The sequence below is a fragment of the Podarcis bocagei genome, assembly GCF_964188305.1.
Source record: "Podarcis bocagei genome assembly, chromosome: 13".
NCBI classification, from domain to species: Eukaryota; Metazoa; Chordata; class Lepidosauria; order Squamata; family Lacertidae; genus Podarcis; species Podarcis bocagei.
In genome coordinates, this window is record NC_138138.1 from 1,440,513 (window position 1) to 1,458,527 (window position 18,015).

At 45.8% G+C, this 18,015-nt stretch overlaps 1 protein-coding gene across 9 annotated transcripts in view; it reads right to left on the minus strand.

Moving 5' to 3' along the window:
- Window positions 1-18,015, minus strand: part of KIAA1671 — a 146,455-nt gene that overhangs the window by 28,302 nt on the left and 100,138 nt on the right. For all 9 annotated transcript variants that reach the window (XR_014001766.1, XR_014001767.1, XR_014001768.1 and 6 more), the window contains one exon: window positions 14,527-14,645. Coding sequence is in view for 6 of the 9 variants with exons in the window: in XM_081168478.1 (XP_081024604.1) it covers window positions 14,527-14,645 (119 nt within the window). In the remaining 3 variants the exon portion in view is untranslated. The remainder of the gene's footprint in view (window positions 1-14,526; window positions 14,646-18,015) is intronic.

Genomic DNA, 18,015 nt, shown 5'->3' on the forward strand with positions numbered 1-18,015 from the left:
TGTGATTTGATTGGATTGTTAAAATGGAAAACTTAATAAAAAATATTTTTTTTAAAAAAAAGAGAACTATTTTTTTTTCTTTTTTGGAATTTAACAGGATTGGTTTTGACACTAAACTCGGAAGGTGCTCTATTAGTCCTGATTTGGAATAATATCCTTTAAATTGGAGCTTGACAAAAGAGCACCGGCTTTCTGGATTTTGGATTAATAACACCTGGATCTCCACAATCAGACCCAAAGCTAAGCAGGTGAACACTCACCCAACTCTGGGAGGGACCCTCGGGACGGGAGAGTGCCTGGAATTAGCTGGAGGGCATACGTTGTGAGAAATAATATGAAGAATGGTGAAGACCAGTGTGTAAGGAAAATATCATATTAATTTGGATTTACAATTATTTTGGATGTATAAACATTTTGGATTTACAATTTACAATTACCCACGTGTGACAGGAACTATTTGGAAGTACTGAAAGACCCGGGTATAGGGCGGTATATAAATTCAGCAAATAATAATAATAATCAAAATCAAAAGAACTGAGCAGCCGTGAGCAGCATTACAATTTTTTTATTTTTTTTATTAACTGTGCCTACGGTTTAATCTTTAAATTGTTTAATCTTTAAATTCCTATAAACCTTAAGTTACATTGTCCATATTTGCTAAATGCGTACTCTTTGTATTGGTGAACATACTATGTCTCTGCGAACAGTTTGATTTTTTTTATTTCCATCCTGTTTGCTCTTGTTATTAGGTTGAGAACTGAAACAAAAATCTGAGAGGTGGCCTTGAACAACTAATAAGAGCAGGGGTAGGCAAGCTAAGGCCCATGGGCCACAAGCGGCCCACGGGGGTCATTTAACCAGCCCACGAGCCGCCCCCGAACCAAGCTGCCTGCTTGGCGAGCCCCCACGCGCAGGCACTCGCTTCTGTGGTGCCAAAAATTGTGTCTGCACATACTCAGATGCTGAAAATCTCACCTGCGCAGCAGACACCGGAAATCATGGCTGCGCATGCTTATGCATGCGCATGATCTGGCCCATGGAGGGATCTCCAGTGGAGTGAACCAGCCCAAGCAAGATAAACCTTGCCGACCCCTGGATAAGGGTGACACTGAGAAGCCATTGTTTTGCCAGTGTTTTTAATGTCTGTTCTTAAACAGACATAAAATTGTAAGTAAGCAAGGGATGGCATCTCCAACTAGAAAGAAGTAAAGGCCTCTCAGGTCGATGAGATTCAGTTCCTGAGGGCAGTATAGCATCTGAGATGGTTTCCATTTTGGGAGACTTTAAAAAGGAAATGCTGGCACAAATGCAAACGCGCAAATTTGATAGTGTCAAGGAGGATATTAGGGGAGAGATGGAAAAGCATACAAAAACGGTGACAGATGCCATGGAAATAACCGTTAAGAATTTGGAGACCAAAACTCAAAAAACGGAAAAGGTCACCCAAGAATTGCAGGAAGAACAAGAGGTAATTAAGAGCGACGTGAGAGGTCTGTCGGGCAGGCAGGACCAATTTGAGCTACAGCTTGCCCTCCTTGAGATGAGGCAAAAATCCAATGTTCTCAGAATAAGAGGTTTGCCAGAGAAGGAGGGAGAAACAAGATTTGTTGACATATATAGCCAAGACAATTGCTAATTGGTTGGGGGAAAGTCAGGAGTATCTGGAAGAATCAAGTTGCTACCGGGTTTCGTTTGAAGACTTCTAGAGCTAGAAAGCAACCTGGAGACTGCTTGGGGTCAGGGGAGCTATTCTCCAAAAAATTATGAAAAGAGTCTCCAGGTTGACAGTAATGAGGTGGCCATTTACAAGGAAATCCCCCCGATTTTATGACAAAGACGCCAGAGAATCCATTATATAACAAATGGTTTGATTAAAGCCAAAATAAAATTCAGATGGGAATTCCCAAAAGGAATTTCCTTTAAATACAAAAGCAAAAAATATAGATTGGCAAATGAAGATCAAGCACACGAATTCTGGCAAAAACATGGCAGAGATTTTGAATTTGATAACCCATATACAGTACTAGGCCCTCTCGGCCTGGTAGGAGGGACAGGTCAAGATCCATTGGGACCAGCAGGAGGGACAGGCAGAGATCCAATAAGCGGAGCAACAGGAGGGGATGTAGATAACTTATATAATCAAGACAAAGGGGAATATTAGACAAGGTCATAGGTAAAAACAAACAGTAAAACAAAATGGCAAATTTAAAGGTATTACCGTATTTTTCGTTCTATTGGACGCACCGGACCACAGGACGCACCTAGTTTTTACAGGGGAAAATCAAGGAAAAAAATATTATCCCTCCCCCCCAGCCCCAAAGAGCAACGGACAGGCTGCGTGCAGCCTGTCTGCTTCTCCCAGAGCTTCTCGGGGCTGCAGGGGAAGCCCGGGTTCCCCCACCAGCCCCAAAGAGCAAAGAAGCCAAGACAGCACACGGGATCCATAGCTGCGCAACCTCTCCAGCCAGGAGCTAAACCTCTCCAGCGCGGCTAAAGAAGACAAGGCAGTGAGCGCGATCCATCACACTCACTGCCCTGGCTTCCTCTTTAGCCTTGCGCAGCATCTTTAGTCTTGCGCAACGGGATGGATTGCGCCCGCTGTCCACCGGGGCTGGACTAGATGACTCCTGGGGTTCCCTTCCAACCCTGCAATTCTATGACCTCGGAAGGTGTTTGGGGTCTCCACCACTGGAGGCTTTTAAGCAGCGGTTGGGGGACCATCTGTCTGGCGTTCTTTAGCTGTGATTCCTACATTGTGAGGGGGCTGGGCTAGATGACCCTCGGGTGGCCCTCCCAACTCTATACAGTCCTACAGTTCTGCAGCAGGAGATCCACAGCCACTTAGAATCATAGAATCATAGAGTTGGAATAGACCACAAGGGCCATCGAGTCCAATCCCCTGCCAAGCAGGAAACACCATCAGAGCACTTCACACAATGCCCACACCATCAGAGCACTTCACACAATGCCCACCATCAGACCACTTCACACAATGCCAACTCCCAATTTTCATCTGAGAGACATGTGGCTTCAGTGTCTAGGCAGGTACCCCCCTACCTGCCACACTTCCCCCACCCCACTTAAGCTAAGGGAATTCCTGCCCAGAGAAGCTCCCAGGTGAGGCAAGGGTTAAGATCTACCTCTGGTAGAGGCACGCAAGGCTAAAGAGGAAGCCAAGGCAGCGAACGGGATGGATCGCGTTCCCTGCCCTGGCTTCCTCTTTAGCCTTGCGAAGCCTCCTCCCTCCCCCCCCCCAGGCGCGCAAGTCTAAAGAGGAAGCCAAGGCAGCGAACGGGATGGATCGCGCTCGCTGCCCTGGCTTCCTCTTTAGCCTTGCGAAGCCTCCTCCCCCCCCCCAGAGGCGCGCAAGTCTAAAGAGGAAGCCAAGGCAGCGAACGGGATGGATCGCGTTCCCTGCCCTGGCTTCCTCTTTAGCCTTGCGAAGCCTCCTCCCCCCCCCCCAGGCGCGCAAGTCTAAAGAGGAAGCCAAGGCAGCGAACGGGATGGATCGCGTTCCCTGCCCTGGCTTCCTCTTTAGCCTTGCGAAGCCTCCCCCCCCCCAGGCGCGCAAGTCTAAAGAGGAAGCCAAGGCAGCGAACGGGATGGATCGCGCTCGCTGCCCTGGCTTCCTCTTTAGCCTTGCGAAGCCTCCTCCCCCCCCCCCAGAGGCGCGCAAGTCTAAAGAGGAAGCCAAGGCAGCGAACGGGATGGATCGCGCTCGCTGCCCTGGCTTCCTCTTTAGGCTTGCACAGCCCCCCGTGGCTGGAGAGGTTGTGCAAGGCTTTTCTAGAGGAGGGAGAAGGGACTGACTGGCGGTGTCAGTCCCTTCTCCCTCTTGGGGAAAAGCCCGCAAGAGCCGCGCGACGCTTGTGTGGGGCTCTTGAGGGCTTTTCCTGCCTGCCTCCCCCCTGCATTCGCTCCATAGGACGCACAGACTTTTCCCCTTAGTTTTTAAGACGGGAAAAGTGCGTCCTATGGTGCGAAAAGTACGGTAAGTTGGAACGTAAACAGCTTAAATAATAAAACAAAAAGGAATAAAATATATAATTCTCAAACAAAATTTAGATAGTTTGTCTTCAAGAAACACATATAGCAAGCAAATACCAAAGAGTCCTAAGTAATAAAAAATTAGGAATGGAATTTATAACAGCAGATAGATCAAAAAAAGTGGAGTGGTCCTTTATATTAAATCAAAATTCGAGCCAAAACAATTTTTTAAAGATGACCAAAGAAGAGTAATAGTGGTACAGATCGTGGTGCAAGGTGAACAATTTTTATTAATAGGAATCTATGCCCCTATTGATAAAAAAGCGGACTTTTATAAGAAATTAGAGACTAATTTAATGGATTTCGCAGATCAGAAAATGATATTGATGGGTAATCTGAATGGAGTCGTGTCATTGTAAATGGATAGAACAATTAGGAAGAAGGATACTGAACAGGACTGACTCCCAAAAACCTTCTGTGAGATGGTGGGCAATTAAAATTTGATAGACATTTGGAGAAATAAACATCTATCAGATAGGGAATTCACTTTCCATTCAAAGTGCATGAAAGCAGTGCAAGGATAGATGTGATGTGGCTGTCTAAAGAATTAGAACTGAAGGTAAGGAAAATATAAATAATGCCAAGAACAATCTCAGACTACAATCCTTTATTTTTAGAAATGCAAAATGAAATACAATCCACTTTTAGATGGAGATTGAATGAGGATTTATTAGATTCAATTTAAAAATAAAAAATTAAAAAAGCACAAAAGGTATTTGGAGACTATTTTGAGCTAAACCTAAATAAGGGTACGAAAGCACAGATAGTATGGGATGCTAGTAAAGCAGTTATGAGGGACTTATTTATCCAACAAAATACGTATAGGAGGAAATAGAGAGAAAAAGAAGAGAGAAATATTAGAGGCATTATTGAAAAAAGAAAAAGAACTGATATGCAAACTGTAGTGGTTGGGAGTTACTCGTGCGTAATCCTGCTCCGTTTGAGCATCGGATTGCCTGGTTAAACCCTCCGGACTGCACAGCCCATCTCAGCGTGGCTGCCCTTAGTCACTCGTAGAATCTGTCTGTGGGCATTTCTTAAAGCGTTGCCAACATAAGAGTTGTTTGACGCCCAATCATTTCCGCCTCTCACTGCGCGGGAGTCTCCTGCGCAGGGTGGGCGTGGGCAGCGGGGTGCTTGGGCTCTCCTCGCTAACTTCCAACGAAGAGTCCTGGAGCCCCTGCACCTCCCTGTCCCGTTGCTCTCCTGGATCCCTGGTGTTACACTCATTCTCTTCCCCTTCTTCCCGGCTAAGTCTCCCTCTAGCGCTGGGACCTTCCCCAGCAGAATCAGAGACCCTCTCTTTCTCCCGTGCCTCTGATGTCAGTTCCCTGACACAAACCAAACAAAGAGTCCACAAAGCAAGTGATAAAATTATTACAAACACAATATTCAATGATCATCAATCAAGAAATAGAGTGGAAAATGAAAAGAATGAAACAAAAGTATTTTGAATATGCAAATAAACCAGGGAAATTATTAGCATGGCAGTTGAATAAAAACGAGCAAAAAAAATAGCATAAATAAAATAAAATGGAAAAAATATAGACAATTCAAAAGAAATTAGGAAGCCTTATGTTAAATATTTTACAGAATTATATAGGAAAGGATGTGAAAAGAGGAAGGATATAGATGAATATCTGAAAGCTAGTAATTTACCAAAAATTAAAGAAGAAAAATTAGAAATTCTAAATGCCCAGATAACAACGCAAGAAATATTAGATGCAATTAAGCAGCCAAAAACAGGGAAATCGCCAGGAACAAATGGACTATCAGCAAAATATTATAAGAAACTAAATAATCAACTGTAATACCATTACAGGAAATAATGAATAAAATCTTAATATTAGAGTCCCAGAGACATGGAAAGAGGCTTATATAACTTTGATTCCAAAACAAGATGCCAATGTGGCATCAATAAAAAGTTATAGACCAATTTCATTATTAAATAATGATTTAAAATTATTTGCTAATATAATGGCCAATAGAATGAAAATAGTAATGAATGAGTATATACATCATGACCAGGTAGGATTCCTTCCAGGCAGACAAATGAAATACAATATAAGAAACATTATAGATATTATAGAATACCTGGAAGTGAGAATTGAAAAAACAAGCAGCATTAATGTTTATAGATGCTGAAAAAGCCTTTGACAATGTCTCTTGAGAATTTATGGGGGGGGGGAGTTCAGAAAAGGAATTCAAGCTATATATTCAAATCTAAAAGCGAAATTAATTGTCAATCAGGTGGTAACAGATGAATGTAAAATACATTCCCTTTATCGCCTTTATTATTTATCTTGGTCCTAGAAGTCCTGGCGAGAAATATAAGGGCAGATAAAAATATTAAAGGAATTAAAGTATGGGAAAAGTCATACAAATTGAAAGCCCATGCAGATGATCTGGTAATCACAGTTGAAGATCCCAAAAATTCTCTTTTGAGGCTGATAGAAAAATTCAGGAGTTTGGGCAAGTAGCAGGATTTAAATTAAATAAAAGTAAGACCAAGTTATTAATTAAAAACTTAACAGAAGCAGTTAAAAGAAATTATTTCAAACCATAGAAATAGAAACCCATAAAAAAGTGAAATATTTAGGGATCTGGCTCTCAACTAGAATTATCAATATTTATAAAGACAATTATGAAAAATGTTGGAATGAGTTAAAAAGGAATCTAGAAATATGGGGCAAAATGAACCTATCATTATTAGGAAGAATTGCAGCAATTAAAATGAACGCATTGCCAAAAATGTTGTTTTTCTTCCAGACAATAACACGGCCTGCTTCAAGAAATGGCAAAAAGGTATTTCTAAATTTATTTGGAAAGGGAAGAAACCAAAAATAAAACATAAAATATTAACAGATATTAAAGATGGTGGCGGATTCTCCCTTCCAAATTTTAAATTGTATTATGAAGCGAGCTGTGTTACTTGGATCCGGGATTGGGTCAAATTAGAAAATACTGATTTATTAGACCTGGAAGGACATGATAATAGATTTGGCTGGCAATGTGTATTTATGGTACAGTAAAGGGAAGGTACATAAAGGCTTCCGTAACCATATAATTAGGAAATCATTAATAAAAGTATGGGGAAAATATAAAGATTTATTAGAACAAAAAATGCCCTGGTGGGTTGCCCCAACAGAGGGAATATCAGTCAAAAGGATAAATATGGAAACTGGATTATGAGGAGATTAGAGACTTTGTTCATGATTGGCTGCAACACTGCCAACTAAATGAGGTTTTTAAAGAAGATAACAAGAAAGGATTCGGTTATACCATATCTAGATTCCAAAGAGAAATTACAGAGGATAATAATAAACTTTTAAAGAAAATGTATAATTTATTGTTAGAATGGGAGACGAAAGACGAAGAGGTTAAATCGGTAATGATTAAATGGGCACAAAATATAGGTCATAATATACAAATGGAAGACTGGGGAAAGTTATGGAAAGTTAATTTAAAATTTACTGATTGTGTATTGTTAAAAGAGAATTATATGAAAATGATGTACTGATGGTTTATTACACCAGCGAAAATGGCCAAAATGTATAGAACAAGCTCCAATAAGTGTTGGAAATGTAAAGAAAAAGAAGGAACATTTTATCACATGTGGTGGAATTGTAAAATAATTAAAAACTATTGGTACATGATTTATAATGAAATGAAAAGAATGTTTAAGATAACCTTTGTTAAAAGACCAGAAGCTTTCTTATTAGGCATTTTAGGTCAAAATTTGACAAAAGACAAGAAAAATTTATTTATATATACTACAACAGTGGCTAAAATTTTACTAGCTCAAAAGTGGAAAGGCGATGAAATGCCAATGAAATAACAATGGCAAGAAAAACTGATGGAATATGCTGAAATGGTGAAGTTGACTGAAAGACCTAAAGATAAGGACAATATTGACTTTTAAAAAGACTGAGAACCTTTTATGATGTACATACAGAAGCAACATAAGGAAATGGACTCACTTGTAGGGTTGGAGTAAACACTTACAATCAACAAATAGAACATAATAATGAAGTATAATCTTAACTTTACTATATTAGGGAATAAGATAACATGCAGAAGTGAATACGTTATAAACCAGAAAGGGAAGTTGGGGGAAATCGTGGGGTGGGGGTGTAATAGGAAATCTATTTTGTGATCATCTTACCAGTAGGGATTATGTTAAAATTTGTTCATATATATATATATATATAGAGAGAGAGAGAGAGAGAGAGAGAGAGAGAGTCCCTATTAAAATTCATTTATATATTTAATAGGGACTATAGATATAGATATATGTCAGGGAACTGCCATCGGAAGGAAGGGAGGTGGAAGGGCTCACACAGGTTGGGAGAGACTCAGCAGCTGAAGAGGGAACCAGTAGGGGGAGAGGAGCTGAGCTGAGGGAAAGTGAGCAGGAGGGATGGCTCCGAGACACTTCCAGCGAAAACAGTGGGGAGATTTCAGGACCTCCTGTAGGGACACCCACTCCTCGCCGGAAACTGTCACGCAGAGAGTTCAGAAGACGTGTTTCGTTAAGGAGCTTTTATGTTGGAAGTGATTCCGAAAGCAACCACTGTCGGAATCTGCTAGCGACTGACGGAGCCATGTTTAAGGGGCTCCGTTACAGACAGAGGACTTGACCAAACTCTGAGGGACTTGGATTTTACGCCCAAGCAGCTCATCGTCCCATCACAGCATTCCGACAGTCTCCGTGAGCAGTTTGTGCAGGAGAAGGCATCATGAGCAACCCAGCCGGAACCGGAGAAGCAGGAGATGGAGCGGGTCCAAGCCTGGAGGAAAGGTACCGGGCGTTGGAGGTCCAGCTAGCGCTGCAGACGACGAGGCTCGAGGAGAGGAGGGCTCAAGATGCAGAGAAGGGGAAAAACACCCCGCTCGCCAGAAAGTTGCCAGGATTGGTGCAGAAGTTTGGGGGGGAGCCCAAGAACTATCATGCCTTTAGGACAGAGATGCAATATGCCCTTAATCTGCAGTTTGATGACTTTCCCGACGAGGAATCGCGGGTGGCTTTTGTGATTGGGCATCTCGAAAAGGGGGCGAAAGAGTGGGTGAGGCCCCTGATGGCAGCGAATAATGACATCCTGAAGGACACGAGGAAGTTTTTTCGTGCCATGGATTTGATGTTTTCCAGCGATATTGAGCAGGGCGTGGTACGCAGACAGTTAATGGCGTGCAAACGGGGAGCCGATCTGTTCGTGAGTACTGGACTGAGTTTACCATGTTGATCCATAAATTGGGGTGGGATCTATCGGCGGAACCCATTCAAATGCTCTTTGAAGAAGGGCTTGCTTCGGCGGTAAAGGATGAACTTTCCCGGGTGCCCAGCGCTGACCATAGGAGCGCGCCAAGAGGCGAGAGCCTTGGAGAGGCGGGAAGGGAAGGGGGAACGTTGGAGGGAGCTTCGCATTCCAGAGATTCCAGAGCCACCGTTCCCGCCGGGAGAGCTCATGGAAATTGGAACAGCGCGCGCGCGCGCAGTTTCAAAGCCCAGTGAAGAGCGGAAGAAGGGGGGGAAGGGCGCCAAGAAATGTTATCTCTGCCAACAGCCAGGTCATTTTGCCAGAGTCTGCCCCCAAAGAAAGGAATGGCAAGCAATGGCGGGAGCTGTTGGGGAGAGGGAGGAAAAGGTACCGGAGCAAGTAAAAGCCAACGCCTGGCTGCCACCGTTGGGGCACAGCAGCCAGGCCAAAGAGCAGTGAAAGTGCCCACGCCGGAACCTCCTAAACCCGCCCTAGTGATAGAGGTGTTACTAGAGCTGCCTAACGGACACCCACTAAAGATAAAGGCGCTATTGGACTCAGGCAGCTCCTGCAATTTCATGAGTAAGGAGTTTGCTGCTGAGCACCAGATACAGACTATCCCTTTAAGTAACCCTTTGCAGGTGACCACGATCGATGGAAGGGAGCTGCTGGGAGGAGAAGTCAGCCAGCAGACCGTCCCAATGATAATGAGGGTAGCAAGACACACTGAGCTAATAACATTTAATGTGGCCACCTTGGGAGGAGCTCCCATTATTTTGGGGATGAGCTGGCTAGCGTTACATGATCCGCTAGTGGGCTGGCATCAGAGAGTGGTCTCCTTTGGGTCAGCACATTGTCTAGAACACTGCAAAGAGTGCGAGGCTCAAGGAGGGGCCAGAGCCACCCTAGCAGGGACGGAAGTAACGGAGAAGGGGAAGGTTCCCCAACAATACGCCGACCTGAGCAACGTCTTCAGCGAGAGGGAGGCAGACAAACTACCCCACATAGACCCTTTGACTGTCAAATCAATTTACTCCCTGGGGCACAGCTCCCTGTAGGCAAACTGTACGCCATGTCAGACAGAGAGATGCAGGAGCTAAGGGAGTTCATTGACAAGAACCTGAAGAGAGGGTTCATCAGAGAGTCCAGGGCGGTGGGGGGCAGCCCAGTGTTTTTTGTGGACAAAAAAAAACACGGACAAACCCAGGCTTGTAGTGGACTTCAGGGCCTTAAATGCAGTGTCAGAACCAGTGACTTTCCCGATGCCCAGAATTGATGACATTTCGACAAGGGTCAGGAAGGGAAAGATTTTTACTAAACTGGACCTGAGGGGGGCGTACAACCTGATACGAATAAGGAAGGGGGATGAATGGAAAACCACCATGTTCACCCCTTTGGGGGCATTTGAATATTTAGTTATGCCCTTCGGCCTACAAGCAGGCTCAGCGTGTTTTCAATCGTTTATGAACCACGTCCTGGGGCCTTTGCTTTACAAGAATTGTGTGGCCTTCTTAGATGACGTGTTAGTATATTCAGAGACTGAGGAGCAGCATGTAAAAGACGTCAGGGAAGTGTTGGGCAGACTGCAAGCCAATCAGCTGTGGGTGAAACTGGAGAAGTGTCAGTTTCATGCCAAGGAGGTGGAATTCCTGGGGTACCGCTTGTCAGACAAGGGATTGGCCATGGATCCAGGCAAGGTCCAAGCGGTGCTGGAATGGAAAACACCGAAAACAAGGAAAGATGTGCAAAGATTCCTTGGATTTGGAAACTTCTATCGGAAGTTCATCAGAAATTTTGCCCACCTGACGGCTCCCATTACGGACTGTCTCAGCAGTAAGAGGAAATTCGTTTGGACGGCGGAGGCGGAGCGAGCGTTTGAGGAACTGAAAAGGGCGTTTGCTTCGGAAGAACAGCTCCTGCATGTGGATTTACAAAAACCGATGCGAGTGGAGACGGACGCATCAGACCGGGCTGTGGGGGCGGTGCTTCTGCAGCCTGGGAAGGAGGAGTCGGAGTGGAGACCGTGTGCCTTTTTTTCGCGAAAGCTGAACAAATCTGAGAGGAACTACACGGTGTATGACCGAGAACTACTAGCCATTCATGAAGCGTTCAGGAGATGGAGGCATTTATTAATTGGGGCACAACATAAGGTGCAAGTGTGCACGGACCACAAGAACTTAGAGTATTGGAGAACGGCACGAGTGCTCAACCAACGGCAAGTGAGATGGGCCCAGGAGTTCTCCAAATTCCACTTTGAAATTTGTTACGTGCCAGGCCCGGAGAACGTTAGGGCGGATGCTCTCTCACGCAAACCTGAATATTTGGAAGGGGAGGGGGCACCCGAAGAGAGACATGTCATCCCAGAGGACCGCTGGGTGTGTGGGGCGGCATTGGTGGAGCAAAGAGAACTGGTAGAGGAAACAGAGAATGATGAATATGCCCAGAATAAGCTCAGAGGTCTTAGAGGTGAGGGAGAGGAACCAGGGGGTTTCAAGGAAAGAAATGGAGCGTTGTATTACAAAGGGGCACTGTATATCCCCGAAGGAGACTTAAGGGGTAGGGTACTCAAGCAGTTGCACGACAGCCCCACGGCGGGGCATTTTGGACAACACAAAACCATGTGGTTGGTCACCAGGGAATTTTGGTGGCCTAAGGTGAGGGAAGATGTACGGGAGTATGTAAGAGGGTGTGAGCAATGCCAGCGAGCCAAAGGGGAGAGGCGGGCGCCGGCGGGGCTATTAGAACCCTTACCAACCCCAGAACGACCTTGGGAGGCAGTGTCGATAGATTTTATGACTGATCTGCCGAAGTCCAAGGGGAAAACAGCCATCATGGTGGTGGTAGACCTACTAACAAAGATGTGCCACTTTGTAGCCTGCTCGCATGCAGTCACGGCGGAAGAGACAGCGAAGTTATTTGTAGAACACATTTTTAGGTTGCACGGGGTGCCATTGAGGGTGGTCTCAGACAGGGGAAAACAATTTACTTCCAGGTTCTGGAGGAAGCTCATGAGCTTACTGCAGGTGGTCAACTTTTCGACTGCCCGGCACCCTGAAACCAACGGGCAGGCAGAAAGAGCAAACGGTGTCCTCCAGCAATACCTGAGGTGTTATGTCAATGACAGAGAGAATGACTGGGTAGAGAAGTTGGCGCTGGCGGAATTTGCCTACAACAATGCAGAGAATGTGTCCACAGGGATGAGCCCCTTCTTGGCTAATTATGGGTGTCATCCCAGGGCATTCCCAGGGGGAGGAGGGGAGAGATGGAGCGTCCCGGCAGCCAAGCATTTTGTAGAAGAAATGGAAGCAATCCATCGTCAGCTCCAACTCAACTTAGAAAGGGCGAAGGAAGAATACAAGAGGCAGGCAGACAAGAACCGAAGGGAAGGTGAAACCATAAGGGTGGGAGATCGGGTGTGGCTGTCAACCCAAGGGTTGCCGTTCAAAGGAGGTTGTAAGAAATTAAGACCCAGGAGGTTGGGTCCCTTTGAGGTCATTCAACAAGTCAACCCAGTGGCTTTCAGACTCCGGTTACCCAACCACATGAAACTGCACCCAGTATTTCACAGGTCGTTACTGTCACCGTATGAGGAGGGACGAGAAGGGGTGTCCACTCGGGGACCGGTCATAGAAGAAAGGGAATGCAGCAGCCATGTGGCAGAAATCCTCGACGCCAGGTGGAAGGGGGATCAGGTGGAGTATTTGGTAGCGTGGGAAGGAGAACCGGAGTCAGAAAACACTTGGGTAGTGGCAGAAGATATCAATGACAAGGTATTGATAGAAACGTTCCATCAAAGGTTCCCAAGGAAACCTCAGCCTGTGGAGAGGTTCCGGAGGGAATACTTTGGGACCACCGATGAGGAGGAGGAGGAGTTGGAAGGATTCACGGATTCGGAAGGGGAAGGGGAGATGGACTCTGAGGAGGAGGAGTACTTCGAGACCAGGAACCGCAACAGGTGGAGAGAAGTTTTCGAGACATCGGAAGATGAAGGAAGTTCCTTCCGGGGTTTTGCCTCCTCACTGCCCATAGAGGAGGGGGCGGGAGGGGGTGAAGGGGGCCCTGGAGGGGAGGTGGATGTCAGGGAACTGCCATCGGAAGGAAGGGAGGTGGAAGGGCTCACACAGGTTGGGAGAGACTCAGCAGCTGAAGAGGGAACCAGTAGGGGGAGAGGAGCTGAGCTGAGGGAAAGTGAGCAGGAGGGATGGCTCCAAGACACTTCCAGCGAAAACAGTGGGGAGGTTTCAGGACCTCCTGTAGGGACACCCACTCCTCGCCGGAAACTGTCACGCAGAGAGTCCAGAAGACGTGTTTCCGTTAAGGAGCTTTTATGTTGGAAGCGATTCCAAAAGCAACCACTGTCGGAATCTGCTAGCGACTGACGGAGCCATGTTTAAGGGGCTCCGTTACAGACAGAGGTTTGCAAACTTGACCAAACTCTGAGGGACTTGGATTTTACGCCCAAGCAGCTCATAGTCCCATCACAATATATATATAGTTCCTATTGAAATTCATTTTGTTAGCTTGTGCCCAGTTCTCCAATCTGTTGAGGTAATTTTGAATTTTGAATCTGTCTTCTGTGGCATTAGCTCCCCCTCCCAGTTTGGTGCCATCTGCAAATTTGATGAGCATCCCCTCAATTCTTTCATCCAAGTCGTTTATAAAGACATTGAACAACAATGGGCCTAAGATAGAACCCAGTGGTACCCCACTTCTCACTTTTTTCCAGGATGACAAGGAACCATTAACCAATACTGCTTGGGTTTGGTCAGTCAACGAGCTACAAATCCACCTAAAAGTTACATTTTACCAGCATTTTCACAAGAATATCATTGGGGACTTTGTCAAAAGCCTTACTGAAATCAAGTCCAGAAGCTCAAAAGCCTCTCAGTTCTGCAATTCTGTACAGCTCTTGCTAACCAAGCCCCCTGTGATATACAGCCTTCGCTCTGCCCCTTTTGCAAAAGGGGAACTGAAGCTTAGAGGCAGCACCTCTGCCCAAGGACACAAAACAGATCAAGGGCTCAGTTTCCAAGGTTCAAGCCTATTGCAAAAGTGCAGGGATCAGAAAGAGCCACTGCCCAGCTCCCATCCATTGTAAGAGACTGGGGATGAGAAAGGTAGATCCCAAGTGGATCCTGACTCCAGGTGGGAGCAGGCCCTTCTCCCTTACAAAGGGATCGTGGACCTTGGCTGCTCAGGGCTGCCACCCCAGGAGCCTCACCTGTCCACACTGTGCCGCTGGTCGCTCCAGGTGCCATACTGACTGTCCGTCTCTTGCACAAGCGTGTCGGTGTCCTTGGCTTCTGCAGCTGGCCTGCCAAAGCACTGCTTCAGCTGATCCTGCAACACACAAGGGGGGGAGAGCATGCATTAGCCCCTTCTAGGGCAAGGAACAGCTAGCAGGTCTAGGGAGTGATGGCGAATAAAGGGTCGTGATGTCTGCTTCCTCCTGGCACTTAGCAGGGTGTGGCCTCCCCAAGGGGCTTTCCAAGCATCCCACCCCCACCTTCTATAGGGAATCATCTGTAGAAACTGAGAGGTGTACCCTTGTTCCATGGCTGCTTGCTTGTTCTTATAAACAGCCCCACCCCAATACAGCAAAGGGCCAAAAATATGGGGAAGTCACCTTTAAAAGGACAACTTTCAAGGAGGCTGAAACCTGGTGTCACTTAAACTGCTCTAGGTATTGTTGCTGTGTGAGGGCTATGAGCATCCTTGACTAGAAAGCCGGCTGTGTGACAGAGGGGATTCCCAGGAAGAGTAATTGGGGTGGGGCTCCTGGGTCAGCCTTCTTGTACCATGCGGGAAAAGAGTTAGAAGGACTCACAGAAAAATAGCAGGGTTCTCTCACAAAATGTGCCAAATTTTCCTCTTAGGAAACAGAGCATAGACTCATCTTGCCTAGACAAAGCTGGTTTTAGAAACCAGCGAACACCCCAAAATCTGGTACTGAGTGTTCCTTTCTCTCACTTTATACATTTTTCTTTTCTGTTTGGCTAACCCATGGGTAGGCAAGCTAAGGCCCGGGGGCCAGATCCGGCCTAATCGCCTTCTCAATCTCAGTCTCAGTCAGTTTTATTGCACATAGCCAAAGGCTGCCGCAATGTACACAGAATTATTTGACAATTAAAAGAAAATTACTTCACCCAGGGAAGTAATTTTTCCTTTTTTACTTCTCTACTTTTTAACTTACTGAGATTCTAACAGCACCTTCTTGTCTATGCCTTCTCAATCCGGCCCGCAGGTGGTCCAGCAATCTGCGTGTTTCTACATGAGTAGAATGTGTGCTTTTATTTAAAATGCATCTCTCTGTTATTTGTGGGGCATAGGCATTTGTTCATTCCCCCCCAAAAAAATGTAGTCTGGCCCTCCAAAGGTCTGAGGGACAGTGGACCGGCCCATGGCTGAAAGAGTTTGCTGACCCCTGGGCTAACCTGTTCAAGGTCCTTCTTATCTTGCCCAACCCCTTTTGTTTACGGAATGCCCATCACAGGCCTGCTCTCTCTCTCTCTCTCTCTCTCTCACTTGGCAACTGTGCCACGATTAGGTCACTACCAACGGGCAAAGCTATTGAAAAATAATATGGTACATGTTAATTAATGGAGACAGCAAAGCGAAAGAGCAGAATAAAGCTAGGTCAGCCCAATAAAAGCCCTTTGTTTTATGCAGTTCCATTCCAGCCACCAAATGATTCTGGTCCCTTCCACCCAGCCTATCATGACAATCGCTTTTCATTAAAAAAGAACTATGTGCTTCCTTTGCCAAGGCCCTCTGAAACCCAAAAAAGTTATTTGATTTGCTCTCAGTCCTGCCATCAGCATCCCTCTAGAAGGGAAGTAAACAGAGGAGGAGGTTCTTCAAGCACTGCCAGGGTCCTCAAGCTCAGCCGCTGGCTGGCCACACTCTTCCGTCCTCAGAACCTTCCCAGATCAGGGAAGTAAACACAGACATGTGACACACCAGCCACAATGTTAGCAACAGAGGAGTGATTTGCTAACAACACACACCAAGAGTGGCCACTCCAAAGGATTCCAACTTGTGCACTGCTAAAGGCAGGGACCTTTACAACATAGACACACACTCCTTTCTGTGCCTGAGGAAACTGCGAGAAAGTACAGCCAGGGGTAGCGCAGGAGGGCAAGTCCCAGCCACAAACAAGGAGGCTCTCTGTTTAAGCCCTGGGGATCTACTCAGATCCCAGAACCCAGGTTATAGTCTTAGTTGAGACCAGACCAAGTGGCTACTGGTGAGACAAGGCAGAACTTGAGTAAGAACTTGTCCAGTGGACAGCTTTCATGGTGTCCTCTGGGCTGTTGTCCAACAGAAGCCACAGAAGACCTTTAAATATTTGCTTTAAAAATTCTTGTGCTCACTGGAAAGGCACCTTCCACTCAGAAGCACAATCAAACCCCTTGTTTGAGTCACTGTAAGCTTCACCAGACCATAATCTATGGGTTCTTGTGCCAGAAGAAGAGTTTGGATTTGATATCCTGCCTTTCACTCCCTTTAAGGAGTCTCAAAGCGGCACACATTCTCCTTTCCCTTCCTCCCCCACAACAAACACTCTGTGAGGTGAGTGGGGCTGAGAGACTTCAGAGAAGTGTGACTGGCCCAAGGTCACCCAGCAGCTGCAGGTGGAGGAGCAGGGAAGCGAACCCGGTTCCCTAGATTAGGAGTCTACCGCTCTTAACCACTACACCACACTGGCTCTCCAACATCCTGATGGATTGGGGCTCTCCTCTCTCCAAAGAGGGGTGACTTTGCATTGACCCACAGGGAAAATTCAGAAGAGCTTCTGGCTGGGCAACACAGGCAGGGAAAAAGGCTTATTGTGAGAAAAGCCCTGGATTTAGGGAGGGGGGGAAATTCTATTTAGTCTGCATTTAAAGACAAACTGGCCAAACTCCCATATTCCAAATCAAATGTGACTCAAATCACAACCATCCCTTGAAATGTGCATTTCTTAAAAAAAATTCAAGTATAGTTCCCTAGTCAAGTAATGTGTCCAAAAGTGCAGATAAAAGCTGCACAGATTAGTGAAATGCACTGTGTTAGGCCGGGGAAATTGGTATGCATGAATGTGTATATTGGGCACAATTGCATACAGAATGTATTCAGATAAATTCACACTGAAATGCTGATGAACTTTCATGAGCTTCTTCTAAAAGAAAAGTTCAAATTGTTGCAAGAATGTGGAGAACTAAATTTAAGGTTGGAAAAATAAGAAATAGAGAGAAATGATTTGGATTGTGAGAGACTGTGGAATGCTCTAAACTACTTGACCCGAACCATATGAAAGTTTCCAGTGTATTAGTACAGCTGCTCTACTAAGGTAATGGAGACTCTGTGGTACAGCATTTTTGTTTCTAGACTCAGTCTTGGGGAAAGAGTTTAGAACCTCCAGCTCAATGAATATCTTGAGGCATACAGCCACCACATGTTATTTATGCGACACATGAAATACCTGCTGGAACATGCAGGGTGTGCGGTCGGGAGCCACACCACCAAAAGAAGGCCCTGCAGTCAGCTGGCCAGAGCAGGCCATGTGAACCTACAGGAGCTTCTGGGTGAAACTCGCTAACTAGTCCGCTGGACAGGAGCCTGGTTACTCACCACACTCACCATCAGCAATGGGAATTTTAAAAACCCAGTAAATGGAGAACAATGAAAAATCTACATTTTTAACACTCCTCCTGTGAGTAAAAAGTCT